Here is a 21,498-nt window from a genome sequence, read left to right on the forward strand (position 1 = left end):
TTATACTGTTTGCATGTATATACTATATGACACAAAATTGACAGAATTCAGCACTAACAGCATATCATATTCTTCAGTTCTTGTCATAATGCCATAATCTTTATCTGTGTGCAATATTCCAACGTATGACGTGCACGTGGCGTTTGTCGTGGTGCGGATAACTAACTCGTCAAAGTGACGAGTTTCATGTCTAGTGTTCTATAATTTTATGGTCTCTGAGTCAAGTACAAATAAACTGTATTGGCATTGTTATTGACCTGGAGTTTTCACGGAAAACGGGTGTCTTGAGTACTGGATTTGTGGTCTAAAATGGAATCTTTCTGTGGAGCTACATATTTACGGTTGTAAATGTGTTGAGCAGTCACACACTTTAATAATCATACGTACATGAATGTTTGTATGCTACTTTATTATCTTGTGCAAGTCCTAAAGTCCTTCTTAATATGTATAGCCCCCTCTGACTATTAATGTAGATTTTACTTTTTTTTAGTTGAAGATGTTATAGACTTAGCAAACAATACTGTATATATATTATAGACCAAGGCAAATCCTGGGAACCTGAACAAGCCACACCCAAGGATCATAATAATAAAATGGAAAGAAAATGTGTACCACTCTATTGCTGTCTCTTCATTTGTAAAAAGCTGTGAACATGCTTGTGAATATCTAAAAATAAAAACCGACAAATTAGTAAAAGTGTTTGGGAGTTCTATCTGGTTTTGCCTTTAGATTATTTTGGTAACTAGTAATATAACTATTTCCTTTAAATTATGAATAATGATAAGTAGTATCATCCTGAAAAATAAGGGTTCTAAAGATTTTAGTTATTTTTTATTTTTCATAATCACACATTCATAAAACATACAACAGATAATAAATATAATAAAAATGAAGTAAGGTTATGTTGCCCACACAATTCACAGAGTGCTTTATCTTTTGTTTCTAAGATTTATGCTGCATTCTCAACCATATTTTACAATTTACATCATAAAAAGGTAAATAAACAGTTAAATATTCATTTAGTATGTTGAACATTGTAAATTATCAACCCTCGTATCATACTTGGCCTACTCTGATCTAAAATTAGAAATCCACATTATTCATTCTATAGGAAACAGTTGTATACATATAATGTCATGCTATAAATGTAAATGATATGACACATGATTCAATCTTCCTTAATTTAAAGTTCATTATATTTTATTGGTCTTTTAAAATGTTATCTTTAATTGATCATTTGATTTATTCTTTAATAATTTGTCTTGTTGTAGACATGTTTTATCACACTAGGTCTAGACGAATAGTTTTTATTTAAGTTTTTTTGTTCATTTACGAATAGCCCAAAGGCTTTAGTCCCTATCTGCCTTCTGCAAACTAAACATTTGTCATAGTTCTAGGCTTATAGTTTGAATTGATAATTCAAAGAAAACTTTGCTTAAATGATTTTTAAGATTCTAGCAGGGAAAGTGATTCTGTGAACAGTGGGACTGCTATGAACGTATAGTGGTAGTGTTTGTCTTTTCTATACCCTTTTACAATACTGTACATCAGTCTCAATCTGCAATCCTGCTCGTTCCCTATCCTTGTTTCTCTATCTATAAGACATCACACTTTGGATCACATTGAGAAATAAATACTATATGTTCTTTCTAAATTCTGAATCTTTCAATTTCTCCACCAGCTGATTCAACTCCTCTAATGGCTGGGGCAAAACATTGTCTATAAGGTGGTCATCCTTTATTGATGAGCGACTTCGGTTTTCAATAGTTTTGACCTGTTCGTTACACATACCTATACATTTGATATAAATTCTATATGAAATTTTGCTGTTGTGGCTATCTTGTTTGGTGCCCTTTATGTTGCCAGAATCCAGAATAGCAAACCATCCACATCTCTCTTGTGCGCGCTCACAAAGCCAATCTTTCCAAATTATACATTTTGCATTTAGTTGAAATGTCCCCTGGTCAAAAGTCCTCACTAATACCATTATTTTTGTGTTGCTGAGAGACAGCATGCATTCTTTTACCTACTGTCATCAGTGTTTTCTTGCCTAGTGAAAATTGACTGCTGTAGAGAGTAGGGACTGCTGTACTCATATGTGCTCAGTCTTCTTGGCTTGTTTCATTTTATAATAGGTTGTTAGTTAGGTGTTGTTATCTGACCATCATTTGCTGTAGTAGTACTGTACTAATTTTTTAATCTTAATAATTAAATATTCTTTCTTTAAAACAATTTCCCTTTACAAAGGTCAATTTGTTAATGATGTATAATAGGATAACAAAGTTACTTTACACCTATTTCAAATTAAAATAAATTCCATCCTTTCCAGAAGGAAAAGCATTTCCTGTTGAATATGCAAAATACACACTTTAGTTTATCTTGCTTATCTGTCTGAATTGAATTTTAATAAAAGTGTGATTGGAGGCTCGTGGTTTATAAATGTCAGTGTAGAAAATCAAGAAAAGTTAAGGATGTAATTTAGTTTGCTGCCATTAATAACATCTTTAACTCATGCATAGGAATCCTTATGATGCCTTCTTGTCAGTTTTTTTATACAAGACACGTCTTTATAAAAAGACACCCCACCCCTTTCACATCCGTCCTCCTCCACCACCCTTTCATGACCGCTATGTTTTCTCTCCAGTAGTGGTGGTATTACAATAAATCTCGGCTGAAAACATCACATCAGAATTGGGAGATATTGTATGAAAAGATACACAATATGGGTGCTTTACATAGCTTGCTGGTAAAACTTGTTTTTAGCATTTTAATGCGTTTAGCAAATACAATGCAAACTACAGATTTCAGGAAATCCCTTTATTTGCTATGCCACGTTGATATCCTGCTTGTGATAGACCTGATCTTGTTCAAAATATCGCCATCAGTTTGTTCCAGTAGGTTTATTTTGAATTTGTGTCTGTTTAACTTTTATATTTGTATCTTAAACAAAAGAATACTTTTTTATGCTTCTATAAAGTGTATTTAATTAGTCTAACCATATTTATGATACCTTATAGTATGTTTCCATATTCAATTGTACTCTTATTTTTATCAAGCTTTCTAAATACTCTATTAAATATGTAGCGCAATTATTAAGTGTGTTTACATTAGTTGAGATTGATTACAGTCTACTGTGCCACTCTCTGTATATTACAATGGTTGAACATACGTCACACTTCTAGATCTTTTGGTGGGACATAGGAATGTCATCCAAGATGTTACCATTGGTATTGCACTGGTTCAGGCTTTGCTATGTTCATCTTGATTGACCACTACATGTACCTGCATTGAAAGTCCCGATAAAAGTTTTTTATTCAAAATCCATTTTCATTCAATTTCAGTTTCATATCAATCAATGTCTGAGTTATTGCTGGGTTCCCTTCTTTACATGTACCAGTTGGTGACTTTAATCAGAAAAATAAATCCTGCTGACAATGGAAAATACATTTTTTCCCATTTTGCACATTTTTATTCTATACAAAAATATATATAATCTTGTACTTGTAATTTTGATAATAAAAAAGCATTTTCTAGGCTGTGATGTAACAATTATGTACATGGGGTCATCAGGTCACATCTCACGCTGTGTTTCAATATGTTATTATTCATTGGAACTGTATACTTTACCTGGTATTAATTATTGTAATTAATTTCACTTGAAATAACTGATTATTTTACCTAGAAAGCCATTGAATACTTTAGACCTACTGGTTTTAAACCAACACATATAATATTAGTCTGTGTGGTATATGGTATTATTGTACTGAATCAAGTGCATGTCTCAGAAATCTTGAAAAGTCACAGAATTATGTTTGTCTGATTTATATGTTAATGTTATTGATACTGTATCAATATTATTTTAATTTTAATATGCTTCTATACCAATTGATTCCATTATTATTTATTTAATTAAGTATACCAATAAACTAAATATGTTAAAAAGATAAAAATATTCACATTTGTTTCAGAATTTGATCATATTCTTGTTATTGTATAGTTTATTATTAAAAACATTTATTCATCCTAGAAATTTCATTGCTTGCACTAAAGTAAACGAAATGTTAACTTTTTTTAATTTTACAGTTTATACCTGCTGTGTAGAAAGAATAACAAACAATTAATTGTTGTCAATGACTGCATTGTTTTTTTCTTTAAACAATGTAATACAACAAAATATTTTTATATGGTGTCTAGTCATTTCCTGAGATCCATCCCAACAATTTCCCGTTTGGATTTGGAACAGTCCGACTTTGTTTCCAACAGGATTAGGTTTTCCAGAAGGTCACGGCTCAAGAAGAAGTGATACACTTTATTAGACATTTCGTAAAGAACACATTTCTTAAATACATGTTTCATAACACTATTAGAACAACTCAATACATTTCAGAAAGAACACATTTCAAAAAAACATGTTTCATAAATACTTATGTGGGAAATAAATCGAGGCTAGGATCAACATTACAAAAACAAAGTTTTTATGAGAACCAAAATCCTTGTTTGCGAGTCTCCCACACATGGAATGGATCTTTTTTCATTAATACTGCAGTTAGGTTGTCTTCAAAATTTAACACAAAAATAATTGACATGATGAATTTATTAAACTCATGAATTGCCATTTTCAATGTGTAAACAGTGTGGCAATATGCACTCTTATAATAATCCAAAATTTCACATTGCTTGTCTAGTTGTATGGTACTGTACTAGTTTATATAACCACAGTAGGTTTTATACATTTATACAGTATAAAAATGTTCATGTTATTGCAACATTTGTCCTTTTCATGTTAATTAAAATTGTCAGGTTTATGAAATTTATAATACCAATAAAATGTTTGTTATGTATTGATTTGACACCAGATGATTAAACATCTGTGTGCATGTCTTTGTATTTACATAGACCTTATCCGTTCTGTGTACCAACACTTTCACCTGCACGTTCCTACATTATGTACACACCATGTACCACGCCATACACAATGTTGGAATAGTTGTAATATCTAGGGGTACCCAGCAGAAATGGTTGTTACTTTACTATATGTTTAAGACTATGAGATGAACTAATTATGAAAGTTAACATTATAATACTTAATACAGCACTTAATAGAGTGCACATTTCTTTAACGGTCATAATCAGTGCTTTACATTAATTATCATTACTTGCTTGAAATATATCTTAATTTTATATTTTAATTTTTTATTGATAGTTTGCCAATTGTATGTGCTGCACATGTGCACATACAGTACCACATTAATGCCCAGTATGTGCAAAGCTTTTCACATGAGGAATATCATATAGATATACTATGCTTACAGCAGAAGTATGTGCAAAGTTTATTGTGGCATGGGGAAAAGTTTACTTTCATTAATCACCCAAGAATTATTGCAATCACACCATTGGAAATCTACCTTTCCCATGGGATATCAATATCAGATTGACAATATATTCTTGTTTTCAGCCTTGTTAAAATTGGCTTACTTTTGCCATGTACTTTCAGTCCCCAAGGCTAACTAACTTTTGTATTGATGTCAATCATATATATACTTTTAAACATTTAATTTTTCTGTGCCATAATTTCTCTTTGGAAGACCTTTTTAAGGAAGAATATTAGTTTCACTTCTGAAGGTTAGGTTTGTAAACACAAGGCCTAGAACCTCCAGGGACATCCAGGGTAATAAAGACAAAAACAAAGGTAATTTCTATTAATATTTATGCAAGTTAATGATTTAAGAAACAGTAATACTTTGTTTTCTTATGGTACATAATAATGGTATCATGTGACGCAGGTATAACTTGCACTTACAAATTAATAGACTTGGTTTTATTTGTATTGTACTGCACATAATATGTATTTTATTGTTCATTAGATTTCCATTGTTAAAGCCTAGATTTTATTTATTTAAAAAAAATTATAATTTGTGCCCAGTGTATTTCTGTATTATACTCTATTTTATTACTCGAAGATCTATTGAAGTGAAATAAAAAAGTGTTTGTACAATGTGTAGTTAATATGCATGTTTTTTTTAATAAAATGTGTTTGTTTCTGAATAAATGCACTGTTTTAATATCATGTGATATGGAGGTACGTGAATGTAGGAAATGTTCCCACAATATTTGAAAGGGGACGCGCACCATCAATTTCACGTGAAAGAAATGTATTGCTTTAATTTCTATTGGTGTCCTTTAGTTAAATAATTACATACGGTCTTTGGAAATTACAAGATAGTTTGGCAACGAGTTCTGCAACATTGCATGGTAGTAGACCTGGCCTAGATTACCAGGGTAATTAAATTGTGTTGTTAGTTTGCAGTTTTTGGATATTGTCTACATAATGCAGTCGTACCGTATAGACGTTCCTAACCTAAATAAACCTAATGCATAAAGATAATTATTGATTTTAAAGAATTTTTTTTATAGAGCAGTTTTCTGACCAATTTTCTCACCCACAACACAAACATCCCCTGCCCCACTCAACCCCACAAAAAAAACAATCCTAGTTACACATCCATCCGAATTGAAAATTAAAATTCAGAAGCATATAATTCGCTACAGTATATTATAAATTAGACATCTCAACAGAAATTACAAATTGCTGTGTTCTATTCGTTGATTTATGTAAAAATTCATATAATAGCAATATTATTATAATTTCATTCAATAATGATTTGCATAACAATAATAGTTTCCACTTCACAATGACATTGCCTTCGTTATAATTGCATTTTGTCTTTGGCTGTTTTCAAGTCAACCCACTAATATTAATAATGGCGAAAATGCTGGGCATCATAATTTGGTGGTTTTTAATTGTTGTGTAGTGGTGTAGTTGTGGTTGATGTAATATAGTTGCGGACGAAGATGTTGACGGATGTTTCTGTGATGATTGGTGGTGTTGAGGAGTAGGAGGAGGTACTACTTGGTGCTCGTTTTTGTGGTTGTGGCAGTATGATGACGCCGGGCGGCGGTGGTGGTGGTGTTCGTTCATGCGATGACAAGGGTTTAAAAAACTAGTGATGATGATTGATGGTGGTGGTGGAGATGATGACGTAGCAATGGTTACAATGAGATGGTTGAGATTTGCATGGTTTTGATGATGATTGTGGTGGTGGTTGTGATTCTGATTAACCACTACGATGAAAAATGAACTACGTGAAACGAAACTAATATAACGTTGCAAACGTTTAAAGATTTGGCTCCAAAAATTGAATATACAATCAATTCGTAATTAATGATATTCTCACGGAACTGCTGACATCTGAATGTGTCTGACAGCAACCTACCAGCTCTTTATGATAAATAAGCCGCCGCATAGATCCCTTGCTAAATATATATTACCGATCTTAAATTTTATTATTTTGGTGTGGAGATTATAATTCATAGGAAGAGGATTCGGATTGGGGCTGATTCGGGCTTTTGAAAAGGGAGAATTAATTGGTATTCTATCAAATACAAACAGTCTATTTTCACCCCATCTCTCCAACCCCTTCCCAACATCCTATATCCTATACAAGATATATTTGAATTTGTTGTTTTTCAGTCCGGATTCAAACCCATAATGACTTACAGATCTCATAGTCCGAGTTGGGCAAAACATATTTCTACTTGATGATTCTCTGACATAAATTAATAACAGTTACTGTATCAAGTACTATAATAGTGTTTAAAAAAGGGAAAAAAATAGCTACTTTTAGAATTTAATTTACTGTACGAGACACCATGAAAGATTGCAGTGACACCTTTGATCAATTTTTATTGATTTGATTGGATTAAATATACGGCTCTGTTAAGGGTAGTACTGCGCCACCTTGATGCAAACTTTCAAGACTTGTTGACAATAGCAACACCGAAGATGACATCGGGCGGCGATTATCGTGACAATTAAAGAATAAACATGCGTTCGTATCAAAACCGTACCATTTTCATCAAGGTTTGTACACGCGCGTACACAAACCATTACCTTTGTTATCAGTGTTTGCATCGCGCGTACAAAAACCGTACCATTTCAACAGGGTTGAACGCGCGCGTACAAATCCGTACCATCACAGTTTGAACGCGTGTGTAGCCTACAACAACCGCACCATTTCAACAGGTTTGAACGCGCGCGTACAAATCCGTACCATCACAGTTTGAACGCGTGTGTACAGAAACCGTACCAATGTCATCAAGAAGTGCACGTTCTATCAAAGCATATACTCCAAAATGACTACGGAAAAGCTCTCTTTAATTAATACAAAACATTCAATTGTAGTAGGTATATGTATCGATAGGTTGGTTACGTTTACTTGTCGATTCGTCAAATTGGGTTAAAAATGATTATTCGCGCGTGCCAATATTGTTTGTCTTCGGGATGACACCGACGAATATTGTCTGTATTAGAATTTATGAATTTCATTCAAGTGAACGGTCCCTTTAATGAAATTATAACTTGTAGCATCACGCTTTTGGCATTGATTTTTGGAACAGGCTTCATATAGAGATCAACACAGGAAATGTATGTCTTACACTAGAGCAGTGCTTATGTGAACTCTTGTGTGCTAGTCTCCCTCCGGAATGCCGAACCTTCATGCTCAATTTCACCACCAGCATCTATGTTATAAAGCCGTTTGGGAATTTCCAAGCTCTTCCCTACAGCATTCAATAGCTAATCTAATAAACTTATCTGGAAAAGTTTGGGATTTTTTAGATATTATATCTTTTTTGTTGTTTTTTTATTTCAATACATTCTTAATTATTTTTAAAATATATATATAAACTTCACGAGACTGATGTGCAGTACAACTTGTTCAATCAATATTGATTGTTTTTACATACAAGTTCGTGATATTACAAAAAAACCAACACAATATAAATACGACAAAAAAGATAGAAAAAATTGAAATTGAAAAGAAAAATTACAGCAGAATCCCTTTCATCTGACACCTCTATTTAGGGAACACCATACCGGTACTTCCCGTGTAAACGGGAACCCCTATGCAAGTGTATAATTTATGGGGATTCTACTGTACGTTTAAAAGTCAAATAATATGTTTTTTAAGTGATTGTATATTTAATCATCGAAGGCCAATAATATTATATAATGATTATTGAGAGGTAACTGTACGTTTGAACTTTTATCATGGAATCATGAACCACTGAGGCATTATCATCACTCGTTAATTAAATTATTATTAACCAACAATGTTGTCTGTCGTCATATTATGTTGATTAATGACTGCTTTTAACAAATTATTATTATTATTGTTTAAAATGCACTGTCATTAATTAGCTGTAGGCCCATAACACTAAAATAATGACTCAGTAAATTAACATTTGACTTTATCTTTATTTTTACGTTACGGCAGTAATTTTCATTAAAAAAAATCTGATAAAATCACGAAGTTGACCCACAATTATAGACCTATAATAAAAAATTCAGTATAGGTATAAACGAATGTTTTGAAATACTTATACTGTATAATAAATCATGAATAATACCACCAAACTTACGAGTTAAAATGACTATAGCGAGGCATTTAATAAAAAGGCAAACTGCCTTAAAATGTGACATATGTTTCGAGAAACTCTTCTCATCATCAGAACAGTAAACAACGCCTAGAGTGCTTATATACCAATAGGACAAGTTGTATGTAAATAAGTATATAATACTATATAATATATAGGGCCTAGGCCTAATTATAAACAATCGGACCTGAATATACTGACGTGACAAAAAGCAAGCTTTTTGTAGAGGCGGAAGAGGGATCGAGGAAGTCATCGACACATATTATATGCCTACTCGAACGAAAATGTTCCTACTTTCCCAAATTATTTTAGTTTATCTCAAAATGTTGCAGGAAAAATTCTCCCTCTTCCCTGATGATTGTCTTTACTCTTGACTTGTCCTCCAAGGACTGAATCTCATTTTATTCAGAAGGACTCACATTTGGATGCTGGTGGGGATATTTGGTTTGCTAAATTTGGAGAGATTTATTCTATATAATAATTATGTGTTTATATATAAATATTTATATTTTGTTTTGCAATTGCAAAGACTAAAAAAAAGAGGTTTACCCATGAAAGAAGTTATTAACAAAGAAATATGTTGAAATGTTGCTGAACAAAATAGGTTTTTAAAATTAATTTTTTTAAAAATTGGTTAAAATGTCATAAAAAAAAGTTGGGAGTATGTTCCCAAGATTGGATGCAACGAAGTGTCGAAACATGGGTTGGAACAGAGCACTGGTTCGGTTTGACAGAGACACAAGGGCGACGAGATGGAACACATCGAGGAACACGTTCAGTAATATATAAGATAGGCAGGAAAATAATAATGCTTTAAACTACTACCTATCAGTGATCTAAATATGTTATATATCAGGATATATCCACATAACTCTGTTTGACGGTATTGAGTGTTTACCGAGAGTGTTGGCACTTATCATGTTATCAGTTTTAGTAATCGCAATTGACATAAGTCATTAACATGGAGGGTTCACCGCATCGGTCCCAGGAAAAGAATAATTATGTGTTTTGAAAAATTCCGCCACACCCTTTAGTTTTTAGTTTGTGAATTACTAATTACATGCATGGAAAAACTTAATTATTATAGTCAAATTATAAACAATCAGTATAGTGCACAATTCTCCTAAATAGGCATAGGCCTAGGCCTATATGTTTTATTTCATTATTTTGTTTTTGCATCGTTTCTTTAAAAATGAGAATTGAATGAACTTTCAATAGGTCATTTTGTAGTTTTGATCAAGTTAGGCCTAATCACTTCTGTAAAAAAAAACGAAAAAAAGAAAATAATGATTTCACTTATAAAAAGACAAAATAGGCCTAAACTATTAATTTTAACAATAAAAAACCCATTCCATTGACTTTTTTTTAAAGGTTTTTTCAGGAATTTTTTTTTTCAATCCAATTTTTGGTCGAAGTCAATAATATTTGACATTAAGATTAAAAATAGTCAATAAACCAAATTGACATATTATTTTTTAGGGGGACATTTGTATCTTTAACTGGACTTCTGCACCAATGAACATAATATTACAAGCCTTGTTTGAATTCAATCAGCGATTTCTGTTCGATATATGTTACTGGAAGTTACCGACGTAACTTATCTATTGTGGGGATATAGTTAACAATGCAACAATCTGTAATTTGATAAATAAAAAAAACCACAAATTCCCAACATATTTTTATAATATTTACTTATAATTTATTTAATTGAGGGGATTTCCCCTGGGAAAAAAATCAGTCAATTAATTGTTTCAGTTCATAACTATACTCTCATATTGCTCGAAGGCGCCTTTTTGTATTTACGATACTTGGTTTCGAGAGAGAAAAGGTTTTTTTTTCATATTTTTAATTATTAGTTTTGAAAAACAACATATCGAACATCATTTTTGTTGACTTTGTCTATTATTATTATCAATAATAACAGTAATATCATAATTGAAAATGATATAATGTTTTGATAATAATCATCGTTAATATTATTATGAAGTTATTGTTATCTTAATTATCATTATTGTAATTAGGAGAATACTTCTTCTGTTTCCGGGGGTGGGCGTTATCCATTTGACCGTAACACTTAAAGGTAATGCAGGTCTGTGGGGTAATTGGGGGTAAAACAGGATTTCCAGTGGAGAGAACCTGTGTTCGCTCACCATGAATGACAAGCCTGGCTAGCGTCTGGGTACGGTATACCCATCGTACATCATGGTCAGTGGGGGTAATGTTTTTGCTAAACCTGCTTCAGCTTTCCAACTGGATCGGAAATATATTCTATAGTATGACAACACGATTTGACATAAAGAAACAAATGCCATACGAACTATCAGAAGCCGTGATTAGAGACTTAAGACTTTAAGTTGGTTCACTAGTTTAACCGGAAAATGACAATTTAGTTGTTTGCGAGAAAGGAACAGTTTGTCAAAAAAATGCTTACACCTGTTTTGTTGGGCACCAACATGATACGCAGTGCGGGAAAATGCACTGTCCATTTGCACGATGATATGTGGTTGAATATCTACAGATAGGCTATATTATCATCGTGTTTCAAATGAATACAGACGGTACTAATTAGAAAATAATGTTGAAATTAATGTTCCGTTTAATAAGCATATAATGAGACGCCAAAGCCGATAGGGTACCAACAATTTAAGTAACATGCTTACTTCATTGGGATCCAGATGTTGTGTGTATAGTTTTCTCATCAATGTAGGCCAATGTTAAATTAATATACTACTGTATATGAAGAAGATCATTTTGCTTCAGGGTGATGGTCAAACATCCACGCCTTCCGATCCGATGAACTTAGGATTGCTGTCCAGGGTGGTTTTGTACAAGGTTGAAGACAGATTTCCTCATTTACGGACGGGGACGGAAGACCCACGGGCAAAGTTCGTGCGGCCATGATCAAATTATTATTTTTTTTTAAATAAACAATTTTGTCAATTATTTTGATGAAACGAGTGATCACCAACACAATTACTGTACAACAATGATTTTAAATATTTCAACTTTCTTATGGTGGGTCAAACTTAGAAGTCTTTCTGACTTATATTATATATATATATATATATATATATATTAATCCAAAGGCAAATTACTGAAAAAAATGACAATGCTGTGGGTATCAGTGGCTGGATCTCAATGGAGATACAAATAAAAAAAGCGAAAAGCTAAATCAAAACGATAAAGTAAACAGCCAGAAAAGTTAGCAGAGCTTTCGGGCAACACTAGCCCTTCATCAGTGCAAGTGAGGGAATTTGGATAAAGTCATAGCATATGAGTTGGCAAGATATATATATATATTATATATTATTCTGACCCTCCCCCACATGATTTTTCATTGTATTTATTATCCTGTATGTTATTGTGGAAATAAATTGAATTGAACTTTGACGAATTCAGGAAAAATGCAGCTGTAGAAACGTAGATTGTCTTCTCGTTTGTGATAGTTATTCAGTCGTTTTTCGTCTCATAAATACACATAATACAATACACGAGAAACTGGAATAAATTTTCTTCATATTTTAAAATTTTATTCAGTGACCTTAAATTTCTTTTATACATAAAATACAAAGTAACATAAATTGACTGTTGGCCGTCATGCGATCTTCTGGCCAAATATAATATATGTACACTTCAGTCAATATCGCCGCCGTTCCCGCTCGCAGAAACTACAATGGTATTTAACCTCAATAATTATAGAATTTTACTGGCAAATCAGATTTGATTATGTACCGTTATTATTTTGGCAAAATATAGGATAACAATGACCAGCAGTTGCCCTCCTTAATAATTTATAACAATATTATCCACATATTATAATAATACTGATTTTAGATCGTTTTTTTAATAACTAAACGTAATGGTTCCAGCCCAACTAATTTAGCCTATCGAATTTGTATTTACAACGAAATTTTTTACTTTGACCTTTATTACGTATTCCGAAATATGGGAGATTATTTATTCGTGATATGGATTGTTGATATAGCATTGGCCTAAAGAAGAGTACAAATAAAAACTGCTGGTACACTCTAGAGTCACGAGTTGAAACTCGTGACACGGACGCCACATTTAAAAAGATTACTGAACCATTGCATAAACCAATATTGATAAACGACACAATTGTCAACTTATTTTTACAATACTTTTAAAATGCATTATTCATTATAAATTTAGCATACATTTCTGTCTGGTCGTAAACAAATAATCACGGTCATTTACAAAAATGCTGGTTTTAGTTAGTTTGTAGGCCTACGTGACATATTCGAAGTATGTACCGTATACCCGCGAATAAATATAAACAGTATTACAAGTCTTAAAAAAGTTGATAGTTCTTGCTAAAGTAGTAGTACCCTATAAAATAAACTCCCTGTTTCTTTGTAGCATTCAAGGCAAAATGTTCTTTTCATTCATTGTCTGTTTATATAGTTTATGATGTTTAAAATGCTAACTGTTGAGCAAGCATAACCTGACATCCACTCTTCACATGTTCCATTACGTTTTGTTTCAGTCGACATACTTGTTCTCTCAATTTTGTGGCTGCTGTTTGTAAATCTTGATTTTGTGATTTTAATTCATCTACTTTATCTTCCAAACGTGAAATTCGCTCCAATTTCCTTTTACGACACTTGCTGGCCGCAATCCTATTCCTTAGTCGTTTCCTTTCGGATTTAATCCTTTCTTGTGTGTCCATATCAATTGGGGACATTGGTGGTGTGGCATGGTAAACTGGCACTGTTTGTTCTGCTTCTTCTTGTTTTATAATATGCTGCTGTCGGCTCCAAGCTTGCGGGTTATTATTAATGACACTGACTGAAGCATGGGCTGTTGACGTAGGCATACTATTATTTGAGGTGTATGTCATACTTACAGCTGGTGAAGCTCCAGGTAGAGTTGTTGTTGTGAGTGCTGGATTGAACGCCTGAGTACTGGTTACCACAATATTTGGTGGGGCTCGGGTTACTACGCCTCCTGCTTGAGAGAAGTATTGTACATTTTGTGCTTCTACCACGCTACCGTCCTCGCCATTTGTATAATGATGCAAATTATGAAGAGCCTCCACAAAGCCTTGAGCAAACGCTGCTTGTTCGTCCGTTACGTTTTTCGGGCAAATGAACTGCGTTGGTGTTGGTGTTGTGCATACATTTCCCTGCTGGTTAACGATCAATTTTTCAAGTTCAGGTGATGCTAGTTTTAACATATTTACATCAGGTGTAGATAAAAGTGTAATTGGCTTCTTACTGCGAGAGCCAGGAGCTAGATCCAAAGTCATGGTTTTCTTTTTCTGTATCCAGTTTGGATGGTCTTCGTAAAATTGAGTCTCCATCTTGGATCGTGTCTGTTGTACAATTACAGTGTCCTTTTCCTCAGTGGTCGACATACAAATGAAAACACTGACTAAACGTCTCTTAGGTTAAAGTTGTGAGTCACTACCGACACAAATATACTCGGGATTCCTTCGTTATGTATTGGTTGAACGATTTTTGTGTTTAGCACATAGAACTCGACTGTGTTTCTTCGAGTATTGGAATGCGTTTCCTAAGCAAAGGCTGAGTCAGTTTTATACCCACTGACTCAATGTCTAAAAATAGTTACTACTGAAATGACATCAAATCCTAGCGTTTTCATTGGCTGGAGATGATATCATCGGCTATAGTAGATGCCCAGTTCTGACTTCTGATTGGCTAAATCGATCACAGAGCATTATGGGTAGTGGGGAGTGCCCAATTTATTGACGTCACATAAAACGGGTATTCTCCAGGAAGATTACATTTATATAGAGGGGTGAACATAAGGAAATATGTAGTTAATTAAATTTTTTTTGTAAAATAAATAAATATTTAAATATTTATTTGGTAAAATAATATAATATAATACATTTCATTCTTTATAAGTTTCTATTTTAAGATATATCAGAATGAAAAAAAGGGAATTAGTATAATAGGATGACCTAATCAACTAATCAGCTATTGTGTGTTGCGGATTACGACGTCACAATAAGCACTCCGGAAACAACGATTTGACAACAAATGGACGTTGTGTTGTTGTCTGTCCCGTGACTTGCCTTATTTGGTAATTGTCATTAAAATCGTTCAGGTGATCAAGTAAGCGTGTACTTATTGGACAATTTATAAACTTAACTTTCCCGCTGCATTTATATTTATCGCGTGCATAGACTAGCTAGGCCTAGTAGTTAGTCCGCCCGCGCTGTACATGTACAGTATACAACATGTAAATAGTAAAACTCAAGCTAGGGTAGATGTACCAGACTTCGGCAGGTTACAGGGAAATTCGTTATTTACGTGTATTTTTTAAAAGCATCACAAAATATTTTTTGGTAGAGTTTTTAGTATTTATATAAGTAGTAAATACAGTGTAAATTATCAAATAAATATTTATAATTAACAAACAATAATAAAAAATGTGTTTTTTATTTATGTACCAAACTTCGGCATGTGTGTGCCAATCCTCGGCATACGCTGCCCAAGCAAGCCCTGGAATTACGCGCGAGCGATTGCGCAATCGATCGTCGATGAAATAGCAGGCCTAGCTAGGCTAGGCCTAGCCATGGCCAGATGTGAAATAAATGAGTCAAAAAACAGCAATATTAACTTTATTTTACCAACAATTATATTTTGAAAAAAAATTAATAAACAACATTGCAAACAATTTAATTTAATTAGTTATTTCCGTTAGGTGCCGAAGTCTGGCACATATCATTAATTATCAACCAAACATCTTAACACCCCTCATAAACCCTATATTTTTTCATTGGTTTGAAAATGGAATATTCTGGAATGTTGCTACACTACAGTAGGAGCCTATTTCAATCCCAGACGTGTCCCTCGTGTGTAATTTTTCATGCCCTGGAACTTTAAATGGAACAGTCACGTGTTAGCTCATTGGTCTATTTTGCTGAAATGTCACTTCCGGTTTTCAGGTTTCAGTTTTTATGGCTACTGGCAGACATGTTTCGCTGATGTCTAGTAAACGATCGGTGGTTTTTATTTACCACCTATAAATAAAGTATATTATACGTTAAGATAAACAAAAAATATCAATTATTTAATTAATTATGACTAATATAAATACAACCTGCCGAAGTTTGGCACATTGCCGAAGTCTGGTACATTTACCCTAGGCCTAGCCTCCTCCTAGGCCTAGGCCTAGCCTAGGCATGAGTTAGACAACAAGATTAGTTAGAAAAGAGGAGACTAGGCTACCCGATTAGTAGAGCCTAAGGCTCTACTCTCTCTCTCCCTCTTGGATAGGTACTAACCTATGCCCTTAGTTAGTACTCCTAGCCTACCTAGTAGTAGACCAGAGTAAGTAGTAGATAGAGGAGAGAGGCTATGCATAGCCTAGCCCTATATATAGTAGAAGATGTGTATCCTATTTAGATTATGCCCTAGCTAGACTCTAGACTAGGTAATAGGCCCTACCTAGGCCGGATTTACCCACTAGGCCTAGAGGTGACTAGCCAGGCCTAGCTACAATAGGACCATGCATGTTATCAATTTCTGAACATCATGATGGGCTACCTATATCCACAATGGAGGTATAAAAATAGACTCCATCATGGAATGGCCATAATACTGAATTAGTTGGTACAATATTTTGTCTTCTGTTTTAAATTTCAGAAAATATTGGTAATTGTTAGTAGTTACACAAGACTCGAACAGGTAACAAATGTTTCTGATAAATAACAATACAATATAATAATTGTAGTTACATTATAATAATGAAAGACTAAAATAATAATTAAAATAGTGATTTTAATACAATCATTTGTTACACAGGAGAGTATTTAATGAATATGTAATTGTTTAATTTATAAACTGAATGTGTGATGCGTATGGCTGAGAGTTTCTGTTCGACAGTTTAAAAGTACATTGTAAAAAAGTTGGTCATGATCAACACTAATACCCCTTTCACATCATCACCTAGCAAAACTCCACAGATTACAAAAACCATGGAAGCAACACCGATATTTTGTGTGAATCTGAATTTCAGTTTGCTTGAGGACGATATAAAATACTTTATATCTTCAATCTCTGGAAAACGCACACTGGGGACACAATGTGAAAGGCACCAGAATTGTTTATCATCATGTCACCCTAACATTTATTTACTGTAATTGTGTTGTGAAATTTGATGTAAAACTTCAATATTGCAGGATTTATGTGAATGGAATTTTTTCAAGGTTTCTGTTGGTGTTTCTTGGAAGTTAATTACTGTGATTATAATGTGAAAGGGTATTAGTAAATACCATCAACCTGCCGCTAATGACTTTGAATAGGATATCATCATAAGAAACTTGTTTGCATACACAATATAATAGATTGTTGATTACATTGTATGTTTCATTCAAGTGTAAAATTGATTAGGATTTTCTTTGGGTACCAACCAACTCCATCACACCTATTCATTCTAGATTAGTGTAAATATATGAGTCATACTATTCCTTTGTAGTACACTGTCTGGCCTGCTTTTTGAAGTGATTATGGAATGTATAAACATAGGGTTTGAAAGGGCATACCAACTTTTGATTTATAAGCTTGAAGGTGTTCACCTTTCACTTTCTGATAGTTAAACTTGTTATTAACAATCATCCCATTTAATAAATTATTGACATTTGAAACTTTTCCCATTTGACAAATTAGAAATCTTCCATTTGATTTATGAACCCATAATCAAGGAACAGTACTTTGAAAACAAAAATAATTTTGTCATCAATATAATATGTTGATAAAATTTGTAGTAAACATATATTTTATTTGGAGGTTTTTTTCCGAACTACTGAACGAACTGAAAAGTTTCTCTAAACTTACAGTTTTTTCAGAACTATAATATGTGGTGTACCACAAACTTTATATCAACATATTGATTTCACCATGCAAACCTTCAAAAAATATACAGTGCCTATTATTAGCATTACAATTGAAGACTGCTCTTCATTTCAGTGTGTTGTTTTAGCCTGAAAGTTTTATATATATTATTTTAAAAAAAACCAAACATACACCATATTAAAATTGATAGACATAAGTATTGAAGAATGTCAAAGCTAGAAAAGCCCAGTAAGATATTTTGTTAGTAAAATTGTTTTTTCTAATTTTTGGAATATTAGCATTTTATCACCATTTATTTGTTGTATGGTGTTTGTTTAATGCAGATTGATTGATTAGTGTTTTTTGTTTTAAATATAGAATGAGAACTTTGATCAAATGATGTTAATAATAGTAGGTTAGTTCCTGGTTTATTTATGCACAATATAGCCACAATATATAAACTATGATGTCAGCTTTTGGAATTCCATCACATACAGTTAGAGTGGGAACATCACAATGGTTTATACTACTGCCATGCAAAGAAAATTAAAAAGTACCATGACCAACTTCAGGTATTTTTAATAATGAATAACTTAACTATCCTACTTAGAAACAGATTCTATAAATACGAACAAATATATAATACTGTAATAAGTTTACATAAGCCAAACACTGAGTACAAAAAGAAAAGTTTCCCGTTTTCTGGGCCAAAGCTATGGGATAGTTTAAGCGATTTAAACACAAATGCAATAACAGCTCCTAACATAAATATATTAAATAAAAATAATAGATAACCAAAGATAAGATGTTCCTGAAACTTCTGTTTTCATGATATCATATTTTTATTTTGAAAATTGCGTCGGTTTGTGTCTTTTATATTAGTATTCGATCTGAAGTCAACAGTTTCATGAATGAGATAGCAATATGTTCGTTTTGTGTTGGCACTGGCAAAAATGTTCCTTTTTATGTAGAAGAAGGGTACGGTTGGTAAGGTTTTTTTTGGCATAAGCCTTTGATAACACCATGGCATGCACAGGGAATTGTTCCCTCTTGTTGCGACAACCACACCACTTTAATTCTTGTGGCTACAGCACTGAATTCGTATTTCCAGATATTCCCAGCACTGATCAAGATGCATGTCAAGTAAAATACATGATCTTTCATAGTTCACCTCCAAGTTTATATATAAACAAGTTTGACAGTTCTGTTTTTACTATTCAAATTTATTTTCTTTTATTAAAGTGTTTGGCACAATTCCAACTTGCCATTAAAATTCCATAGGTGACTCATTCTTTATTGGTATAGACTATTGTGGTGGTTTACATGCTTTACTAAAAGAATATCTAGTTCAAATCCTATCAGTACAATTGTCAAAATTGTCTCTTGTTCCTGAGAGATTTAAATTAAGTTTACATTTTAATTTGAAGGCAAAATTTAGACTGCATATTATCTGACTATAGCATGGTTTTACATTGAATCGCTACATGTAGACATCTCGAATGCAAAGCACCCACCCCAGTTATACTTATATTATCAATAATATGATTAATACTTGGTATTGTACATTGATGCTGGAGTATTGAAAACAGTATATATTATAAGCCCATTCCTCAAACAATTTCAGGTAGATAAGCTGATGCCCCCAGTGAGTGTTATTGGTAAAATGTGTGCTAATGTGATGGAGTTGTTGTGAGGTACCATAGATCCACTACATCAATTGAAATTAACCTTGTTTAATTCCAAAAAATATTGTGTATTTTGTGTTGGTTTTGGGCTTAAACTATGTGATGCAATTTGGCCACAAGGCCAGGAGCTATGATATTAGTGGCAGATCCAGGATTTTGAAGTGTCTAAAAATTGTAAAGTGAAGTGTTGAACTTAATCTAATGTTCTGTCGTTTGCATTGCAATTTCGAAATCTGATTTTATATTTTTCAATATAAAGATCTATCTCTGCCAGATTTGCTTTATGGCCATTGGCCAAGTTTTGGGTCACTGGCCAAGTTTTGGGCTACTGGCCAGGCAGTGTCTGGTTTTTAAAATGCTTTTTAAAGAATTATGGATTAAGATTTGTTAGCAAAGTTGTGTTTAGAATAAGTACCAGTCGTCGCAATCTCGTTTTGAGAAAGTTGAATGTTCGTATCCTTTGGGTAATTTTGATTCTACACATGTTTCAATTTTTTAGTAGAATGATTCATTCACTTTATATAATTTGTTTTGCTTTGGTTTCTTTGCTAATGATGTCATTTATCTTTGTAACCTTCTTAAGTAAATTAATTACAACAAATCAAATGTAAATCTGACAGTCCGAAATTTGACAAGTATAATAGCATGAAGGTATAAAAGAATGAATTGGTTTTAACAACCACCTGAGGATATCAGTTGTACATGACTCAGAAATATGTGTAATAACACCTTTATGCCTGACTGGTCATAAGACTGCTGCCACTGCACTGTATTAAGAATGATCTCATACACAGGGTAACCCAACCAGGTTTGTTATGGTTTTGTGTCTGATGAGCATCGTTGCCATGCCGTTGCTATGCGAGTCATACAATAAATATTTATAGATTTTCTAATATTGATCTGTACTGTAGTGGAAATACCAGGTACAGTACAGTGTAACATCCTGTATTCTATATTTACGTAGGAGTTATTTTGGCCTTGATGTTTGTGGTTCTATTGTCCATGCTTTTTCATGAGGAAGTATTGTACTAACTAATTATTGTGAAAGAAAGAGGATTCAGTAAATACATTGTGACAATAAAGTAAATTCTTGAAATACTGTGTATTATATTTATACATTTGTATAAAAAATATAATAGTATTCATTACCATAAAACCTTTTCAGTTTTTCTAGAGCATGTGATCTACGGTTTTGAGCCAATTAAATATAAATCGGGTAATTCCAAGTAGGGATGGGTGTATTTTTTATATCTATTGGTACAGTTATGTTGTATCTAAATAATGAATGTGTATGAGTTGAAAGATTTACTGTTCTATTTAACAAGGCGGAGCAGAGTTTAAAATAGAATCGGTCAATGTTGGAAGTAGGCCTTTTCAATATTTCAGTATATTTGACAAAAAAGATTGACGTTTCCAATTACCGTAGTAACAAAGACTAAAAAAAAGCCTTAAAAATGCTTATCTTTTAAAGTTTTCAGTTAATATTTTTCTCG

General features: G+C 32.9%; 2 protein-coding genes across 3 annotated transcripts in view; one reads left to right on the top strand and one right to left on the bottom strand.

Annotated features, from left to right (window-relative positions):
• Window positions 1–12,999: 12,999 nt before the first annotated feature.
• Window positions 13,000–15,040, bottom strand: LOC144844594 (transcription factor Jun-like). Its single transcript, XM_078701571.1, has one exon. It carries the CDS (start codon window positions 14,870–14,872, stop codon window positions 13,931–13,933), a length of 942 nt encoding a protein of 313 aa, XP_078557697.1. The 5' UTR covers window positions 14,873–15,040; the 3' UTR covers window positions 13,000–13,930.
• Window positions 15,041–17,155: 2,115 nt separating this feature from the next.
• LOC144845527 (mutS protein homolog 5-like) overlaps window positions 17,156–21,498 on the top strand; it is a 63,696-nt gene continuing 59,353 nt past the window's right edge. For both annotated transcript variants that reach the window (XM_078702918.1, XM_078702919.1), the window contains exon 1: window positions 17,156–17,174. The gene's annotated coding sequence lies outside the window, so the exon portion shown is untranslated. The remainder of the gene's footprint in view (window positions 17,175–21,498) is intronic.

Source organism: Antedon bifida, chromosome 6 (assembly GCF_963402885.1).
Source record: "Antedon bifida chromosome 6, ecAntBifi1.1, whole genome shotgun sequence".
In the NCBI taxonomy this organism is placed as follows: Eukaryota; Metazoa; Echinodermata; class Crinoidea; order Comatulida; family Antedonidae; genus Antedon; species Antedon bifida.

Excerpts from the sequence above, each read along its gene's own strand:
- LOC144844594 (XM_078701571.1), bottom strand. The coding sequence starts at position 14,872 with ATGTCGACCACTGAGGAAAAGGACACTGTAATTGTACAACAGACACGA.